General features: G+C 40.2%; 1 protein-coding gene across 1 annotated transcript; it reads right to left on the bottom strand.

Moving 5' to 3' along the window:
* Nucleotides 1–518: 518 nt before the first annotated feature.
* On the bottom strand, nt 519–19,157 carry ppl (periplakin). Its single transcript, XM_006636956.3, has 22 exons — nt 18,918–19,157; nt 13,291–13,390; nt 12,856–13,010; nt 12,595–12,715; nt 11,324–11,449; nt 11,028–11,069; nt 10,580–10,741; nt 10,044–10,151; nt 9,818–9,913; nt 9,055–9,177; nt 8,768–8,914; nt 7,846–7,997; nt 7,644–7,747; nt 7,117–7,274; nt 6,718–6,896; nt 6,481–6,619; nt 6,005–6,198; nt 5,604–5,754; nt 4,932–5,015; nt 4,619–4,735; nt 4,301–4,393; nt 519–3,958 (listed from the first exon to the last, which is right to left on the bottom strand). Exons 1-22 carry the CDS (start codon nt 18,965–18,967, stop codon nt 1,289–1,291), a joined length of 5,271 nt encoding a protein of 1,756 aa, XP_006637019.1. The 5' UTR covers nt 18,968–19,157; the 3' UTR covers nt 519–1,288.
* Between the last annotated feature and the right edge of the window lie 202 nt (nt 19,158–19,359).

Below are 19,359 nucleotides of genomic sequence, written 5' to 3'. Positions count from 1 at the left end.
ACTGACATACGACTTTCGTGGTGTTTAAGGTCAGTTGATTGAATAATTGATTCAGGTATGTCTTTAGGAAGACCAAGTCCAACAAGAAGTTCTTCTCCAGGACCAGAAGTGGAGAAATGAGAATCGCTGCTCTGCAGGCTACAGCCATCTTGGTTGGTTGTTTTATATTTTGAATTTCCAGTACACATAGAGTAACAGCCTCTTGCGCTCACACTGGATAAAATAAACTCATTTTGTGAATTGTAGTGTATGTATTTAACAGTGGACTTCATTACAAGTGTTATGAAGAAATTGAAGTATGTTACATGAAACCTCTTGAGATACCGGATTCAGCAGTCTAAATGCAAAAAAATATTGACTGCTTATTGCAATTTCAAATCATTAGAATGAAATTCCCTTTTCTTTTGAAACTTGAAAGTGGTATTTTGTAATTGGAGGAGGAGCTTGTCCAGAGAATCCAGGGAAATGTAAACCAGGACTTGGCAGAAGCCCAGTACAGTAAATGAAGAATGCAGGACTTCTTAGAACTGTTTTATTACTGTTTATTTATGTTTGAACACAATTTAAACCCCCCTTCAACACACACATGCTATTAAGAGTATTAATAAAGGTACATTATATAAGCATCAGTGTAATGTTGCATTAACAGCAATGCATGCATAAATATTTTTCTTTATTACCCAAAGTAACCCAAAGTACTTGCAGCGTGTTAACCAGAACCCCAGCTTTACAATGTATGAAAGAAAGTTCTCAAAACTTGGCAAATAAAACCCACTTGAGTGTTTTTTTTTTAAATAGCTTTTTATGTATCACAGAGCTCAGTGCTTTCGATACCTTTCAAAAACTGTAAAGGAAAACGGTTACATTTCATTCTGTGATTCTGCTGCTATTGTGATTTTGTTTGCTTTTAAATCTTTTAAAACACTTTTTGTAAATGCAGCATAAAAGTCTGATTTCATTAAATATTCGAGTATATGAGACTATATCACACTTATTAATCAAAATACATAATACAGGTAGAACACAGGTGTATTTTGTTGTCATTTTGCAGTGCTTTAACAAGATTAAAACCATTTGTTTTTCCATGTCAGAACGATATAAAAACCTTTCATGATACCACAGCCTGTTTGAACACATTATTCGGTGTGGTAATGTCTTCTTTACATGAGTTTGGTTTTCATCTTCTCTATTATTAGAAGACGTTGTTAGGATTTTGTTTTTAGGTGAAGACGAAGGTAAAATAATATTCGGTAAATCTTCCAACAAGTCCAAGCAGAATGTACAAAAATTACTTGCTTCTGCCAGACACCATGATCCCGAACTCTTGAATACTTATTTCCTTGTTATGGTACTGCTGCAGCTGGCGATTTGTAATGAGGCCATTCCTTAACGCGTCATCGATGGAGAATTTCTTTCCCGATTTTCTGTCATGGAGAACCGACGACTCTCCTTTTGGGCCTTTGACAGAGATCTCCTCCCAGTCGCACTCCTGGCTCTGAAGGTTGACGAACATTTTCCAGTCGATGAGACCCATTTTGTAGGCCTCTTCTGGTCTCATCTCTTTGCCCGTGTCTGGGTCAATGACTACAATAGAACGTCGAAGATGACTCTCCCTTTGCTCTTTTTTGATTCTCATCGTAGACAAATTCTTTTGCAGTTTTTCAATCTCCTGATCTTTTTGATTGGTGATGCTCTTCAGCTCGGAAAGTTCTTTCTGCAGGGAAGCCAGTCTCAGTTCAAGATTCCTGCCATTGTCCGATGGAGAGGACTCTGTGATGTGTTTCGTTTCTTTGACGGTGATTTCAATTTCTGCCTGCAGCTTCCTAATTTCGTTTTGCAGTCGCTGATTCTCCTGCTGCAAGTTGCTGTTTTCATCTCTTATGTAGTCAAGCTCTTTGGATGACTTTGTGTTGGAGAATTCCATTTCAGATAGCCTGGAGTTGAGGTTACTAAGCTCCTGTTCCAGCTCCCGGCGGCGCTGTGACTCCTCCTCCAAGGTTTTCTTGAGCCTCTCGATCTCAAATTGTGTTTCGGGATCCTTCTCAACCTGCACCTTTTCAGAGTGCACCACTTTCTCCCGCACTTCTGTTCTCTCCAGGGTTTGCTGCTGCTGTACCAAGACGTTGAACTCCTTTTCGAGCAGAACTCGCTTGTGCCTTTCCTCCTCCACTTGCAGCTTGAGAAGAGAATACTCCTTTTCTTGCTGGGGATCCTGTTGAAGAACTACCTTTTGCTTCACCGTGACCTTTTCCCTGGTTTCTTTGTCCCTCATTTCCAGTTCGCTGAGGCGGAGTCTGAGTCTCTGGATTTCCAGCTCGGCGTCCCGCCGGGCTCTGCGCTCCCGATCAAGCTCTTCCAGCTGAAGCTCCAGATCCGCTTTCTGGCACTGAAGCTTGTACAGCTCGTCTCTCAGGGCCTCCTTCTGCTTTTGCTCACTGCTGATATTCCTGGAAAATGTCTCGCACTCAGATGTAAGATGCCGGTCTTCCTCCATTTTCACTACCTCTTGCTGCACCACCTTCTCCCTCACTTGAGAAAGGTCAATCTTCCTCAACCGGATCTTTTCTTCATTGGCAGCCTTCTCTCTCTCCAGGTCCATACGCTTCTTTTGTTCATCGGCAAGTTTTCTCCTAAGGGCTTCCGTCTCCTCTTTGGTTTTGGGATCTTCGCGGTACTGAAGAACCTCATTGAAAACCTCTTTTATCTGCACCTGGGGCTTAGTATCCTTCCACCTCTGGATTTCCTCCTTCAGCTGTTGAATTTCCACTTTGGACTTTTCATTTTGGTGTGTTTTGTCAACAATTTCATTCCTCAGTTTTTCTAGCTCCCTCTCAGTGTCTGGATCCATCTTGTACTTGATGACTTCTTTGATGATTTCCTTGTATTCGACCTGCGGGCCTCTGTTCCTGAGCATTTGCAGTTCATCCTGGAGAGCTTTCAGCTGTTGCTCCGCATCTCTGTATCTCCTCTGGTGCTCAACCAGTTCAAGGCGAAGGTTAGACACTTCATTCTCAGCCTTTGGATCGGGTCTCACAATCTCTCGCATTTTTTCCTGAATGATAACTTTTGATTTGTCTTCCTCAAGACTGGCGATCTTCCTCAGGAGATCTGCTTGCTCCCTTTGAGAAGACCTGTTTTTGGCTTTCTCGTCTTCATATTGACGCCGGAGGTTTTCCACCTCTCTTTCGAAAGCAATGTCTTTTTCTACCTTCAGAACTTCTTTGATCGAGATCTTTTCCTCAGCCATGGCCTTCTCTTTCTCCAGTTTCTTGAGTTTAGCCTGCAGAAATTGAAGCTCATCTTCAAGCTGCTTTCTTGAATCTATTTCTTTTTGTTTACTTTCTAGTAATATCCTGTACTCACTCTCAAGCTGGGGGTCATTCTGAATTTTAATTACTTCCTCTTCCGTAATTTTCTCTTGCTCTTTGGACTTCTCCTCGGTCAGAAAGACGAATTGTTTCCGCAGCTGTGTGATTTCGGTCTCCTTGATTGTCTTCTGTCTTCGGAGTTCTTCTAGCTCTTCCTTCAGTTTTCTCACCTCCTCCTCTTGGTCTCTGTCCTTTTCGATGCGGAGAACCTCCTTCACCATGTATTGCTGTGCACCTTCGCGCTTCTCTGTTTCGAACCCGCGCAGCTTGATACGGAGTAGCTCCAGTTCATTCTCCAGGACCTGGCTGATTCTCTGTTCCTCCGAGAGTTTTTGTTGCACTTTGTGGAGCTCCTCGTCCAGCTGTGGATCGGGAACTTTCTTGATCAGCTCCTTCTTTACAATTGTGTCTTGTGGTTTTTGGGCCTCCAGCACATAAATATCACTCTGGATGGATTGGATCTCTTTTTCCAGCTGTTCTCTCCTCTGAATCTCGTCCTCAAGCTGTTTCTTTATCCTCCAAGGTTCCTCTCCAGATACCGCTGATTTCTGAGACTGGACATGCTGCTGCAGGACAGGAACCTCTGGTTGCTAGAACAAAGTTTCATGAGAGTTTATTTTTTTGGTAGAACATCGACCAAATGTTGTCTATCTTTACCGTTTCAAAGTTTGCAGGCTACAATCTAGTATATCACTATACACAAACATGAATAATCTGACCAATAATTTATGAAACTATAATTTATACCCTTCATGCTATTTGAAATGTATACAATTCCTTTTATCATCTTTGTACCCTCTGTATTGGAAAAAAATCTCTTCCGTCAAGAAAATGAATAAGAAAAACTAAGGCATGTTTACATTATATACTGTTTCAAACTGTATATAGGCCTTCTTAATCAGTTCGCGATGGCCCGCTGCTTTTTCATTTACCTGATTCAGAAGACTTTGGGCATACTCCAGATTTTGCAGTCTTTGCTTGTTCACAGCACTGACTTCAGTGAATTTACTTTCCATGGCAGATTCCTGTAGAAACAAAAATCCATGGCAGGACACTCTTGTTTTAACTGCACTTAAATAATTGTAACAGTAATTTGCATTTAAATGCCCCACTCAGCTCATTACATTTTACACTATAAAAACAAAAAATCCATATAAATGAAATTTTTATTGAAATATATACATGTATTTTCTAAAAACTGATCTATTTGTCTTTTATTGCTCATCCTCTATTGAGAAAAGTCTTATCACCTCATTTTTGACTTTAAGGGCTGGGGACTCAAGCCTTGTTCGTTTGTAAGCCTGCGGGACGAGGCCATCTTCAAGGTCAAGAATAGACTTAAATTTCTCAGCTTCAGTTTCATAGTCCTGCAAATGAAGAAGATAAAAACAGGGCATTGAAATAATCATCTAGAGCACTTTCTTAACACCCATTCAGTATCATTCTACATTTAATAAATAGCATACATTTGGAAAATTAGTATGTAAACAGGCACACAGCTGCTGACTGCTTAATTGTGCAAGATCCTCCTTTGGTAATGATACTTGTAAACACATATCTCACCTTAACAGCTTGCTGATACTGTTGAGCATTTTTGGACATGTTGTTCAGTTCTGACTCCTTTCTTGCAATCTCAGAAAGTAGGTTCTGGAAAACAAAAAAAACAATATTTTAGTACTGTCCGGAATTCAACATATACCCACACAAGACTTAGAACCACATTTTTCCATTTAAAAATGTAATTAGGTTGAAAATATAAATCTGATGTATGGTACAGAAAACAAATGGCCAACCATTTGCCAGGCTGGCCAGGAGGGCAAACTGGGGGCTGACTGGGGAAGAGAGCCCTGGACTTTACTCTATTGCATGATTCTCTATCAAGCTACTGAAACACTATCTAGTCACCTACAATCATCATATTAGTAAGTTTCAAAAGGTTACCAGCTGCCTTATCCAGTACAGGGCTGTGGGGGACTACCCCAGCCAGTAAGAGGCACAAGGCAGGATACACTCTGGATGTACAGCCAGTCCAGACACACTCACACAAGGCCCAGGTTTTCCAGTAGCCAATTAACCTACCAGTATGTCTCTGGACTTCAGGAGGAAACCCACACCAAAAAAGGGGAACACACAGACTCCACATAGACAGCACCCCTGAACTATTACTACAGGGTGGTACGAAACATAAAACAGTTATTCAATAGTCAAATTCCTTATTAAATCCTAGATACTTACCCTTTGGTTCTTCAGTTTAGCGTCAATTTGTCTAATGTCATCATGTTCCCTGGGTTCATAGTTTGGTACCCTGGCCAGCCAGCTGTTGAGGCTTTCGTAATCAGTCCGATAGCTGTTGTATGATGCCTTGGCTTTTTGTAGATTCTGTGACCTATAAAAGAAGCCGGTGGATAAGAATGTTACCATGAGAATAAGAATAACATAAACTCCAAACCAAAAAATAAACATCAAAATTAAATACGTGCATTGGTGCACTATACTGTAGTCCTGTGAGTAATCCGATTCTTTTTGATGTAAAAATGATATGGAAAATCTGCTGTGTAAATGAAATTTCAATCTGAAACGCAATCAGTCTCATGTTTCACGCTGAGGAAGCCCATGGATGAAGAGGAGAGCCGTACCTGGTGTCGATTTGCCTGTTAAGGTTGTCGTAGCGCTTGCTGAGCTTGCGGACCTCGGACTCCTGTCGCTCGATGTCGGGGCAGTGCTCTTGCAGCTTGTTGGACAAGTTCTCACAGCTGCTCTTGGCAGCTTTCAGATTCACCTCTGCTTCGGTAATCGCAGATCTCTTCGATCTCAGCTCAGAGGACATCACCTTGGAACAGGAAACCCACGTCAGCAAAGTTATGTGCGCAGCAGACTATTTATTATTTTCTTATTCAAATATTTATTTATTATTATTATTTTAGACATTACACATGACACAAATATAAATAGCACCATTAATACTGCCTTTAAACACAACACAAACGATAACTAAAAACCACGTTTCATGCAACAACTTCCAACGCATGAGGGGATCCCATGGTGAGGGTGGTTCTGGGTCCACCGTACATAAACATGCCTCTCATTGCATGGATAATAAAACATAACTTACAGCCAAGTCTTGTTGACTTCTTTCAAGGGAGCTCAAGTCTGGGGGAGCAACGTCCTCTCTGGCCAGTTTATTCTCATAGGTGGACAGCAAACTCTTCCCATTCTGAAGAGAATTCTCGAGCCGGTTTGAGTTTTGAAGTCTACAAAACACAGAATGTAACTTATTCGATTCACTTTCTTTCACTGGATGAGCCATGATGACTTTGCTAAACGTTGAAACAGAAAAGCGGCGACGTACTTGTCCTCCGCACACTTGAGCAGAAGGCTGACTTTGTCGTATTTGTTGTTGGCCTCGTCCATCTTGCCGTACAGCTGTGAGGTGCTGGCACACTTCGGTTTGGAGGCGAGGAATTTCTCTGCTTCTAGTACCTTCGAGGACTTCTCCGGCTCAATACGTTGAACAGCGACTCCTATGTCCTACAAAAAAAGAAATCAGCACTCGGTTAGATGGAGCATTCACAGCTGACTATTGTGAAGTCTACAATAACATCATTAGTTTTAATCTCTGCGTAATAGCGTACTTCCATATGCACATCTTTGAAAATGTTGATATGAGAGTACTGAATCCTTTCTGGTAAATGTGAAACTGAGTGTCACCAGGAATCCCAGCAGTTCGATATTCTGCTTTCTAACCTACCTTCAGGCCTTGCTGCCGTTCTGCACTGTCCTGAACAGGGCGGTTCTGCTCCAGGGGCGGACGGAGACGAGAGTAGACACTCTTCTCCTGCTTGTCAAGGTCACTGATCACTTTGTCCAACCCGGCCATTAGCTGGCGGCACTGCTGCTCCTGCTTGTCTGGAATTCAGGGCATATTGGGGCAGAGGGTTAGAACAAGTAGGGGACCTCTTCATGCTGCACACGGGCGACTGCACAGACACTACGTTGTTTCTGAGAATGCAGTCATCCTGGGAGATGCCATAGGAGTGGGATACATAAAGTTGTGTACCGAGGACAGTTCAGGGAGGAACACAAGTAACAATTCAGTCATCTTATCAAATCCAGAAAAACAACTAGTGGAGAAATGCCTACAACAAAAAACATCCTACGCTAAAATTTCAAGAAGAGATGTACAAGTGTGTTATGTCACAAAAGAAACGTAAGACAAGGCAGACAGATGTATTAAGAGTATCACTATTAGCACAGAATTGTACTGTATATACATACCACTTGCACCCACGTTTTCCTTCTTGAGCTCCTCGAAGCGTTTCATAAGTATACCTTTGCTGCTGGAAACCTTTTGCTTGAGGGCTTTTTGCTGGTTAGCGAGGCTAAACACAAAAAGAGGTGCCAATCAGTTTTCAAGACTCTGAAATTTTCAGTTTTTCAGACTATCCATTTTCAGGTCGGTTCGTGGTAAGATTCTTACTTTTCAGCAATTCCAGTGGCCTCAGGGTCAGTAGGGGGAATCATGAAGCACACAGCAGGGGCAGTTATTTTGTGCCCAGTGGAGTCTTTGACCTCCCATTGGGTCCCACTGTTCTTCAGGAGTGTGTATTTCTCCCCACGGGTGATCTGTCCCTGTTGCAGAAGAAATATGAAAACTTTGTGTATCTTACAAATTGAACAAAGGGACGAAAAACATGAAATGCATATGAGGTGAACCCATGTTTGTCAACGCCCCACACTCTCCCTCGTAAACGCCATAACATTCCCAAACCCACTGTTTCACAGTCTCATTCCTAATTGAGCCTGTCACATTCCCACATGCACCAGATTCCACAGATTCTCACTCCTGGACAATTATCCAACCACGTCCCTTTCCCTGCAGTATGAAAAGCTCCCTCACACACCAACCCAGGCTCACTATTGAGAAGCCTCCTGTAGTATTCTCTTGTGTGTGTTTCAACCCTTTTGACTGATCTCCTGGGTCCTAATCTTTGCTCCTGCCTTTTTGGTCATGCTCTTTGAATGTTTTTTTGGATTGTCTTTCTCGGATTTCCCTGGTTATTGGTTACTCATTGCTTCTCCAATCGACCAAGCCCCTGGATTATGTGTTTGGGGTTGTCCCTGTGCTACTCCACATTCAGCAGGATTCACGGCTACGCATAAGGATCCTCCCCTTCTACCCATCGGTTCCCTGACAATGTTGTGCCTGAAGGTATAATTTATATTTATTTTTAAATTTAAATCACCCAAATGTTGAATTACATTGGCAGTAAAAACATAAAATGTACACTGGCGAGCTCCTGAAAATTCCTTCATGTTCTGAAAGACGAAATCAAAAATAAAGTCAATGTAGAAAGAGAGTGCCCTGGACAGGCGGTATCCAGAGGGATGGATGTTGTTACCTCGTTGAGCTCGTACTCGCAGAGGGCTTCCACAGGGAGGGCTTTGGCTGGAGTCTCTCTGCGGTATTTCAGGGGAAGCACCTGCTGGCTGCGCTTCTGCAGGGCTCTCACCTTCTCATCGAAACGATCCAGTGCCTTCAGCTGGTCCTGCCGGGGCCAAAGGCAGCAATTATCCAGCACGCTCAACGCCGGCTCGCAGGTCAAAACTTCCTGTTCACTATTCTGAGAGACTCAGAGCAGCAGCAATTTCTTTATTTTGGCTTGACGCTTAAAAGACTTTCACTTACATCGAGATCACAAATCAGGGCCTCGGTCTGGTACACATCTTTAAACTCGGGGCTGTATTTTTGGTTCAGTTCAGTGTCTAGTCTCTTCATCAAGTCCTGGGTGTCTCTCGCCTCTTTATGATACTGAGAAGAGAAACAATGCCGCCATCTGAATACAGTGTGTCAGGTCTCCTTCCAAACCTTTTACTGCATTTAGAAAGCAAAAGCATGTCTTCAGAACAAATCCAGGATGATAGCAAAGCTTTTTCATTGCAGTTTTTGATTGTCTGAAAGTAGTAGTAAAAGTTCTAAGGTGCACATCTAAAAAAAGTATAGGGACAAAGAAACTCCTAATTAACATCTAAAGTGAGAGAACAGATAAATGCACACGTGGAAGTGTAAAAATGAAATTATGGCTGTTGAAATTGTGTGCAATGAATTTTAATACACAGCATTTTGAACTTGGCTAACCACCCATATTTATTGTGAACCTGGGGTGAGAGGTTTATTCTCCTTTAGGCAAAACGCACATGACAAGACTTGTTGAAATTACAGTTGTCAGCTTCTCTTCAAATGTGCTGAAGGAAGAAAATCTGAATTAAGAAAGAGTTCAGGCTGTGAAAATGCACAGGTCTGTTACTGTGAATTTAACACGCAATTTCCATATTTTAGAGATGAAAGTCAGACATTCCGTTCTATGAATTGAAATACAGCAGGTTCACATAAAAAAGGGTGATAATATAGCAAATATTTTTATAGCTGGAACAGTTTCATAATCACTCACTTTGTGATACTCTTCCATGTGTTTGAGATGGTTTTCCTCACAGATAAGCAAGTTGAGGTACTCCTTCCAGTCTGCATGCACTGCTTCCATGTGTGCCTGAAAGGTGGGAATGCAGTCAGTACCACATGGGACTGATAGTGGAGTCTACCCAGAGACCCCTGTCACACAGAATCCTATTCAAAGGCTTCGTTCAGCCTGCCGTGGCTATGCAGTAAATGTAATTCACCTCTATCGCATTACTTCCGGGATGACCCGAAGCCAAAAGTTTTTCACCATCTTCATGCAGCGTGGCAACAGTGGCCTCTTTGGCCTCCAGACTTTTGCTGATAAAGTTCTATAAGAAAAGAAATGTAGGTGAACATTAAATACACATTTTCGAGTTCATCTTGATTGACCATAATGTTCTCGTCACTGTGTGCGTGCGTCGCTTTTGGCGCACGGGGAACCATCGACGGCCCCAGTTGGCAAATACGTGTGAGAAAGCAAAGACGGAAAAGTGAAATTGCGGCTGTGCCCCGATTTTTATATCGGGTAGTGGGAGGGTGCATCTCCAGCTCGGCAAAAAGTCGCCCTTCAGTGGCACTGAAAGCCAAACAGCATGTACAGAACCTTAACAGCACACCACAGCCGGTAGCCGAGAGCTTTGAAGGCCATACCTTCCAAGATATAAAACACTAAAGTGATGCAATGGTTTTGTTTGAATGAAAGGGATCAGTATTTTAAAAGGCAGAGCAGGTATGTCAGAAATGCCTCGTATCTTGCCTCGTATTGTTTCTGCCGGGAGGGGTAATCCAGGTTGGCCTCGCTCCAGTCGTAGTTGAGGCGCTCCTCCGCCTGCTGGTCCATCCAGTACAGCTCGTTGGTGCAGCGCTGCATGTAATCCCTCAGGGTGTGCAGGTCCCGCTGGCGCTCCGCAGACGCACTCTGGGCACAGACGCGACAAAGAGTTGTTCTCCTCTCCTACAGCTTTCGGTGTAGGAGAGCAGATGCTGGTCTCCTGCTTGTCTAAGGAGCTGTGTGAGTTTGTATAAATTTGTAAACGTTTTGCATGAGCATAGTTTTTCACCCACAAATTCCAATTGGTCGGATTTTTCGTCTCAACTTTCCTGATCTGTCTCACCTAGAGGATGGATATAGGTTACACACAACCCAGTTTGAGCTGTAGATATTAAAACAGTGTGGAGGTCCTTCCAAGACACGCATTACTTACCAGGAGTTTGTTGTATTTCACCTGAAGGCTGCTGACGTACGTCTGCAACAAACATGAGAATATAAAGAGAACATTACCATCATGAAAAATGTGTATGCTGTTACAAACCACAATTCCAGTTATTTACTCTAGCAGTGTATGTGATAACGTTTATATGCTTGTTAAGCGACATTAAAGTCCTTAAACAAATTAAACTTTAGACAGGCTTCTTATATTCTTCCTATGGTTAAATAGGACAGGCATTTTTATTCCAGTACTGTAGTGTGTGCTTTGCCCAAGAGAAGGCTTGTGCTCACCTTGTCTTCATTGTCAGTTATATGAGGGCCTATGGCCTCGATTTCACTGTGGAAAATGTTGTGTTCTTCCACTTGATTGTCAACCGTGGGCAGGTCACTGCCAAAGCTCTTGCTGTTGAGACTTGCCTAAGAAAAAAAAACGCAGAGAAATGATTTAAACACTAGCTTTAAATGTTTGAATTTTCATGCTTACACATTCAACTGCTCTGTATTCTCAGAAGATTGTGCCAATAGATGTATCACTGAGGAGAATCTATAATCTGTTAAGCTTATGACTTATCAATTTTATCAACTTATCAACCATTTTCTTCAAAAAGAATCAATTTACTAAATGACAACAGCAATAATTGTTTGCATCTATACAGGGCTTGTATTTGCTTAATAGATGCATTTATCCAGAACAACTAAGTATACTGAGCTCCAGAAGCTAATCACATGTAATGATGACAAATTACAAAAAAGGTATCCGGAAAACACTGGGATAAGCTAGCAGGTGCCCTGGGATTGTACTTTAAAACCCGTGCCGAAGGTATACTCATTGCGTCAATGTATTAGCCTTGGGGCTGCTCGTGGGTCCTCTGTGGAAGGCCCAGGCAGGCTGTTTCACGCGTCTGTGATGTGTGCTTTGTACCAGGAGCCATTCGTGGTCTTCTCCGTGTAAAAAAGCTGAAGCCCTGTCATTGACTGGGCTCTAATATTTTGCACCCTATCAAGTTAGAAATGTCAGATTCGGCAGCCCTGATGGTGAATGACAGAGCACAGACTCGAGACCCCAGCATACCACTGGCACAACGGTGTGGCTGTCTTTGTACACGAAGCTTGGTCCCTTTCTGAGTCATGATTTATTGACCCCATGAGGCTTGACATTCAGCTGGTTAAATTATCTCGGCACCGGCGCCATTCAGCTCTTTCATTAAAGGTGAGTTAGTGCACAGGGAAGAGTCAAGTCAATCCAGCTATTAAAGAGCAATTCAACATAATGCCAAAAACATTTAGTCAAGATCCATAATCTGTACAATTTATTTTTATAACAGAAATGCACAGAGAGGTAAGCTTATTTTGATGTTCAGTCTAAATGAAGATTGTTGAAACATCACAGATGGTTGACAAATTGTTCCTTTGAACGTTGTTTTTTAAGAGCTAAACATTCTGGAACACAGGGATGACAAAATAAGGTTTGGTTAAAATAATCAAATTTAGCTTTGATCTTGAATAAACAATTTGGTTGAGGTTCAAATTTCTGATCGTAAGAAGGCAGAAGTCCCTCCTACCTGCTTCTCTTCGATCATGTTTCCCCAGTCCATGTTCGGCAGGCTTTCGGGCCGTTTCAGGCTGTAAATCCGGTTGTGGTCGACGCGCAGTTTTCTCACTCTTTCTCTGAGCTGCTTGATGCTGAAATAAAGCAGAAGCTACTAGATGAAAACCTAGGACTTCTTACAACCACACTTGATCTAGAATCATAAAAAAATTAACATTTTAAAAACCAGAATGTTGTTTTCACTTTAGGGCAACAGTCAGGAAAGCGTACTCACTCTTGCTCGATCATTTCGGCCTGTGGATGTTTGAGACGAACAGCGCTTACAGAGTCCTGGTCAAGGCTGTCGAGCAGCTCCAGCGAATTGAGGATCTTCTTGTTGGTGTCATCTTGGTACAGAGGGGGCTTTCCTTCATTAATTTTACTTACATCCTGCACATGAGGCCAATTTCAAAGATTAGTTATGTGCATTCTTACTGATTATGAATGAAGCCCTAGATAAATGTTAATCTTGATACTGTATATACATGCATACTATAGCCTGTATATGTAAAAGCACCCATACTGCCTCATTGAACATTGAAGAACTTTGATATAATATGTGAAGTATAGTTTATAATATTACCCCCCTTAATATGTTTTCATTATAAATAGTTTCTCTTATAAGCCTCTGATAGTTTCAGCAGTAATTGACATAAAATACTGTACGTACTTTCATCAGATTTTGCTCCGTATCAATGATGTTTCTCTCCACCTTGTCAGCATTTTTCTGTAGCTTCTCAATCAGTGCTGTCAGCTCCGTGTTTTGTACTCTGTTTACAAAAAAAGATTAAACCACGTTTCAGTGATGATTCAATGTTCAGTATAATGTCTTTACTAACGGGAACAAAGCAGGTCTGTAAGGTATAATCCCCATCTTACACAACAGCAACAGAGCGCCTTTGGAAATGCATCAAACACAAGTATTTTCAAAACACCAGAACGTGAACAAGCCTGGGGTGGTGACTCATTGGTTCAGACAAAAATATCAGCTCCTACTTGGGAGGGAAGATGGTCATGTGCGCTAAGCATGCAGCTTGCAGTTGGTAATCTGAATTGACAGTCCGAAAAATATTTACAGGTATTTAGAAAAACATTAGTGATATTTCTTAATGATAGTTATTGTTTTCACCCATTTTCACGAAAGAAGGTTTCGTTTTTTTGTGGAGTAAACAAGTGCCTAGGACAGTGTCAGATTTTTTTAAATTTGAAATAGTTTTTTGCAATAAAGTGAAAAATAAGTGGCCAGAGAACAGAAAGGGGATTGTGCAGCAGGTGCTGCTCATTTTAAAAAGACAGGATTGACAGACTACCAGCAAAGCTAAAAAAATCAAAAACCATCCGTCATCCACCAGTACACAGCTTCTCTACCTGAAATATATCTGATCAGTGTGTGCGTGTCTGGAGAAAAGCCAATCATCTGCATATTTCTGTAACTCAGTCGGACCACTTTTCCATATATTTCAGGTAACAGACTGCATTGTAAAAATGCCTTCAGTGAATTTTTTTCTTCTTATAAATTAGTATACTTACATTTTTAGCTGTACACAACACACACAAAAAATCACATTTCAATGAGTGCAGTTTCAATGGTTATATTACAAATATTAACTCTTCACATAGACTCTGTTTGCTCTGAGTATTTTGAATCATAAGTACACGTTACATGAATGAGCCCACAATTGCATTTACGTTCTAAAGTTTACACTGCACAAAATATACATTTCTTTCAAATAATGTATATAAAGTGTATATGTGTAAAAACTGCAGTGTAAGGAAGCAAGGATTAAATGTGTGCTTAAAGCATGATACTGTGAAACAGGTGTCTATGAATCGTGTAACTCGTACTGTATATCCGAGTTGATTTTTGCCGAGGTCACTTTTACTGTTTTTGAATTGCACACAAGACTGGGCATGAGCTGAAAGACAGAACCGTTTGTTTAGGACGACTCATTAGTTTGACTTCTAATTGCTTTCATTTCATGTGATGTGACCCACACTATAATTTCTTAAAATGTTAAAATTACTGCAGACCTGCTTTCACTATATTATGGTAGATGAATCACGAGATGTTTAGCAGTGCAAATTACAATAAATAAATTAAACATAATGAATAGGAAAAAAATACAGGATGCATTCCTTTAAAAAAACAGCCACACATCAGTGATTTCTCAGGTAAAACATTTTTTAAGAAAAGTAAAGTTTTATTTTTACTGCCTTAACAAAAATACCAGAAACCTAAAACTCATACAAAGGCATTGGTCTTTGTTTCACTATTGTTTTAATATGTATTCATATAGAATAAATATTCTTCCTCACTGAAACATTCACACATTTCACCATTTTCAAGTGTAGCACTTGAATATACAAAGATACTGCTGTGAAGGGTTTGCTTCAGATCAAATAGGTCCTGAAGGGCTGGTGCAACAGCTTTTAACTCAGGAAAGCTGGGTTTTTTTCAAGGGGGGTGACTTCTATGATTTAATTAGAGGGTGTGATTCTGAACATGAACTGGTTTATCCGGTTTCAGTTACCTTTCCTCATTTTTTTTCAATTGTCACTTGCAGAATAAAGCTGGTGTTTCTTTAAGAGGCATTTTCAATAAGCTGGTCTTAAATAAACTGTTTCTTTCAAGCAAAGGCAGGATGAAATCCTGGTACATATTAACTACAAGCAGCCAAACTTGGTACAAACTGAAAAGGTATGTAGGTATGTGGACTGGCCAAAATGCTGTCATTGTAATCTTAGTAGAGCAACACTCAGACAAGAGACAACACTACAAATTACAAAGTAAAAAAAATCACATTTCAGCATAAAATTGCTAAAGTTGATATGTGAAATTGATACACACTAAAACTATCTGAACTGAACTAAGTAAATACGTCAACACCACCTACAGTACTAAGTTATTCCCAAACCTGAAAATAAAAAAATGCTGTTCTTTGAGTTAGCATATAGCTAAATTAAGTACCTCACACAAAGTCTCCTCCTTTTCCTAAAATCTCATCTTTATAATAGAAAATGATAATTTAACTTTGCAATAAAAAATTCAAGTTACATGATCACTTTCCTGCTCATGTGTACTGGTGCAAATTCCAAGGGTTTGTTTCTGGCAAACAAGGAACACCCACTATTATGCAAAACTGGCATTCCAAGAGTTGTGAAGTAGCATTTTTAAACATTAAAATATTCTTACATATTAAATCTGACATATTTTTCAAAACGTTTTAGAGTCACATGGAATTTATATGATTAAAATTGACATTCATTCCTAAATAACAATAACTCTAAACTAGTACATATCTCTGATGCTCAGCTGGAAATCTTATGCAACAATGAAAAGAATTATAGTTGTGGCTTGTTTTAATAATACTGTGGTAGATGCTATTTTTTAAAGTTTTTAATAAGTTCCAGACCTTACAGAGCTTTTTTAGTTTTCTCCACTGTTTATTTCAATTTTCTTTTACATTCCTTCATGGTATCATTGCTTTGTTTCATTTTTATCGGTTTTAATTTTATGGAAACAAGGTTTATTCATCTGGGCAGTTGAAAGCTATTGTACAGCACCTCAGAATACAGATTACTGAGGTTAGACTTTTTATGTTATTATTCAATATTTACAAGAAGAAGTTTTAATTCCTAAGATGCTGAGAGTGACCATGCTTTAGGGAACCACAATTTCAGAGGAGACTTCCCAGTGGAATTGAAATTTCATTCTGCATTGTATTCTGCTTTGTAATGTACAGTGTATCATACTGTGACTTTCAAGAGCTTCATGACATTTAGTCTGGTTTACATTCAGTCTAATCATGAAAGAAACAAGAAGAACAAGAAAAAACAGAACTGAGGTCTTATATGTGCTCTTTTAACTTTTATATGCACTGTGACAGGAGAATGCAAAAAATGCCTCTCTCCGTCACCAGGCAACAAGTCAGTCAAACACCCTACAAGCTTCAATGGGAAATGCATTTGCAAAATTCCACATGTGGAGACTCCATTTCAGCTCTGAGGTGTCCCTCATTCAAACAGCACTTAAAAGAACAGACTCAGAGCAGCAAAAGTCACCATAGCCTACAGTAGATCTGCATGAAAGCAAAGAGAGAAAGAGAAACCAGCTCTGCTGCAGGAACCCTGGTCACCCAGCAAGGGTTTCAAGTCTGCACAGATTCTCAGTAGGATTCAGTCAGGCCTTTGACTTACTCAAGAACATTCTGAAGCCAGATCAGTCAAGCTCTGCCAGCATTATTGCACACAGAGGTCACTCAAGTAATTGGGTGTCCAGTTAATTTAGTTAAATTAATTTAGGTTGCACACACTAAAGGGTCTGAATACATGCACAGTCATGACTTTTCCATTTTTCTTTTTTTGCATTGAATGTGTGGCATAGATTGTGTACATAACATATATTAATTGATGCTTTGAAAGTTGAAGTTGTGAGACTTAAGTAACAAAATGTGAAAACTATGAATGAGTCAGAATACTTTTTTAAGGCACTGGAAATGGGCACTTTTTCAATAGGGTACCACATAAAGGAATTGCCATGAGCATGTCACTGAGCAGATTTATGCTCAGCAGATTTTATTTAGTAGGTATAATCTGTGGAGACCCAAGTCAAAAGCAGTTTTTATCTTGACATTTAACTAATGGCAACTGGGTGAGTGCGGCAGATCCTGAATTACAGACCCGCCCCAGTCAGTAAATGGAATAGTTTAGACACGCATGTATGTTAACGGAGACTGGGAATTCTATTTTACAGCTAATGTAACACAGAAAATAGTTTTTTTTCATAAAAACCTTACTTGGAAGCACTGCACCAATACAAAAAAAGAACTACACTTAAAAACAAATTTCATATTTCAGCAAAAACAACTGCAGTGGAAGATAATTGGTAGTTGGATATATTTTTCACAATTATCCACATTCAACCACACATACATGAAAACATAAATACAGGTACAATAAATACAATCATCAGGGTGGAGCACATTCACATTGTTAAAATTCCACGAAATGTTCCACATAGTCTGATCTCTACAGATCTATAAATACCAAACTTAGCAATTATATGATAAGTGAATGTAAACTAATCAGATGAAACAGCCATTATACAGTAATCTCGATCTTTATAGTGATGCAACATGATTATACAGTACTGTATGCGTACAGCAGGTAAATGACACTGTGTTCTTGAATCAAAGGTGTGTCCTGAATCTCTTTGCAAACTCTTACAAATAGTTGACATTTACACACTGTTTTAGCAACGTCTTCTAGAAATTGATTAGAAAGTGACCAGTTACTTTTTTTTCAAACTTGGCCTGTTTTTAGTATTCGTTGTGTTTAATGAGAATTAAAAGGTCTTCAGTAAAAGGCAAAACTAAACACTGGGCCACCGGACCTGGAAGGTGTGTTTTTACACTATTCAAATAAAGGGTGAGGTTTCCCCTGATCTGGAAAGAGGTGGATAAAAGCTGTTGAAGAACGGTGGTCATCAATCTATACCCGAGACACTATAGATCATGTTTATATAAATCATGTTTATTATGATTTGCATTCCAAAATAAAAACAGAACAAAAAATGTTATTAAATAATTTAGAAAAGAAATAGATACTGGTCTGCTTTCCCTCATGCTGGCTTTCCCCATATTCTGTAGTATTTAAATTAATATATTTCTGAAATTATTCTTTCAACAGGTGGTCTGGTATTTCTTTTTCTTTTATTGCTACTGCAACTGTTACATGAACAGTTGCTTTAGCAGTGATGATAAAAACAGTAGTAGAAGTAATGTTAGTAATTATTTCAAGCCCGCAGAAGGGGCAGGCTTTTCCCCGGCTTCTTAAATACACGCAATAAAAATTTTATATCTACTTCAGTTCCATCCTGGAACTCAAATACCAAGCTGCCAAGTATACATATAAAGGGGCAGGGGGTTGTTGCTTTAATCAACGTAAAAGCAGTCCAATAACCTGTTATAGCATGTTACCTGCTCTGCCACACCCTTCTCCACACTGAGCAGAGCACCTGTGGTGTCAAGATCTTTCCTATTCAAAGATATGTAAACAGCTCAAAACGTTTTAATTTCCTTCTGTCATTACTGCTTTCTGTCGAGACAGACAAGTGCACAGAATCGATTGGAGAGTGAGCACTTCACATTACAGAACATTAGCTATGTTTGTTCTTCTCAAACAGAGGAATACTATATATATTAATACTGTATATAAATCTTATTTTTTGCCTACAATTAACGTGGAAGCGCTTTCCTACAGCAAGAAGGCATAAAATTGCATAGTACTGATACTCACTTTTTTTGCGTAATCGTAACGCTGTTCTTCGAGGACTTTTTCTTGAACATCTCGCTGGATCCACTGCTTTCCCAGTTTAAAACTCAGAAATAAGATCAACCCAATCCAGTCGCGGGGAACCCGGTCTTGGCCGTTCAGCTACGTATTGCGCTCTGTCCCAAGCAGTCAGCTCTACAAACGCTCGGAAAACAGTGTCAAACCCTTTTAAGCTTCAGCCTGCTCCTCCTAATGCAACTCATTCAGCAGTTGTCACACAAGTCAGAATACAATACTGTACTTCATACCCCGGATCCTGCTAAAACCCGGACTGGATCCGTCTCCCAGGAATGTCGTGCGTACCTGCAGCCTGGGAGCACGGAGAGTCCTTGAAATATGAGTTTTATTCATTTGTTAGCTGCCTTAAAAAAGCAGTTTAGTGCAAATTTCATTTCCACGTATTAAT

This window comes from Lepisosteus oculatus, chromosome 19 (assembly GCF_040954835.1).
Source record: "Lepisosteus oculatus isolate fLepOcu1 chromosome 19, fLepOcu1.hap2, whole genome shotgun sequence".
Classification (NCBI taxonomy): Eukaryota; Metazoa; Chordata; class Actinopteri; order Semionotiformes; family Lepisosteidae; genus Lepisosteus; species Lepisosteus oculatus.
The sequence above is the reverse complement of the archived record's forward strand: the minus strand, read 5'-3'. Positions and strand labels throughout refer to the sequence as shown.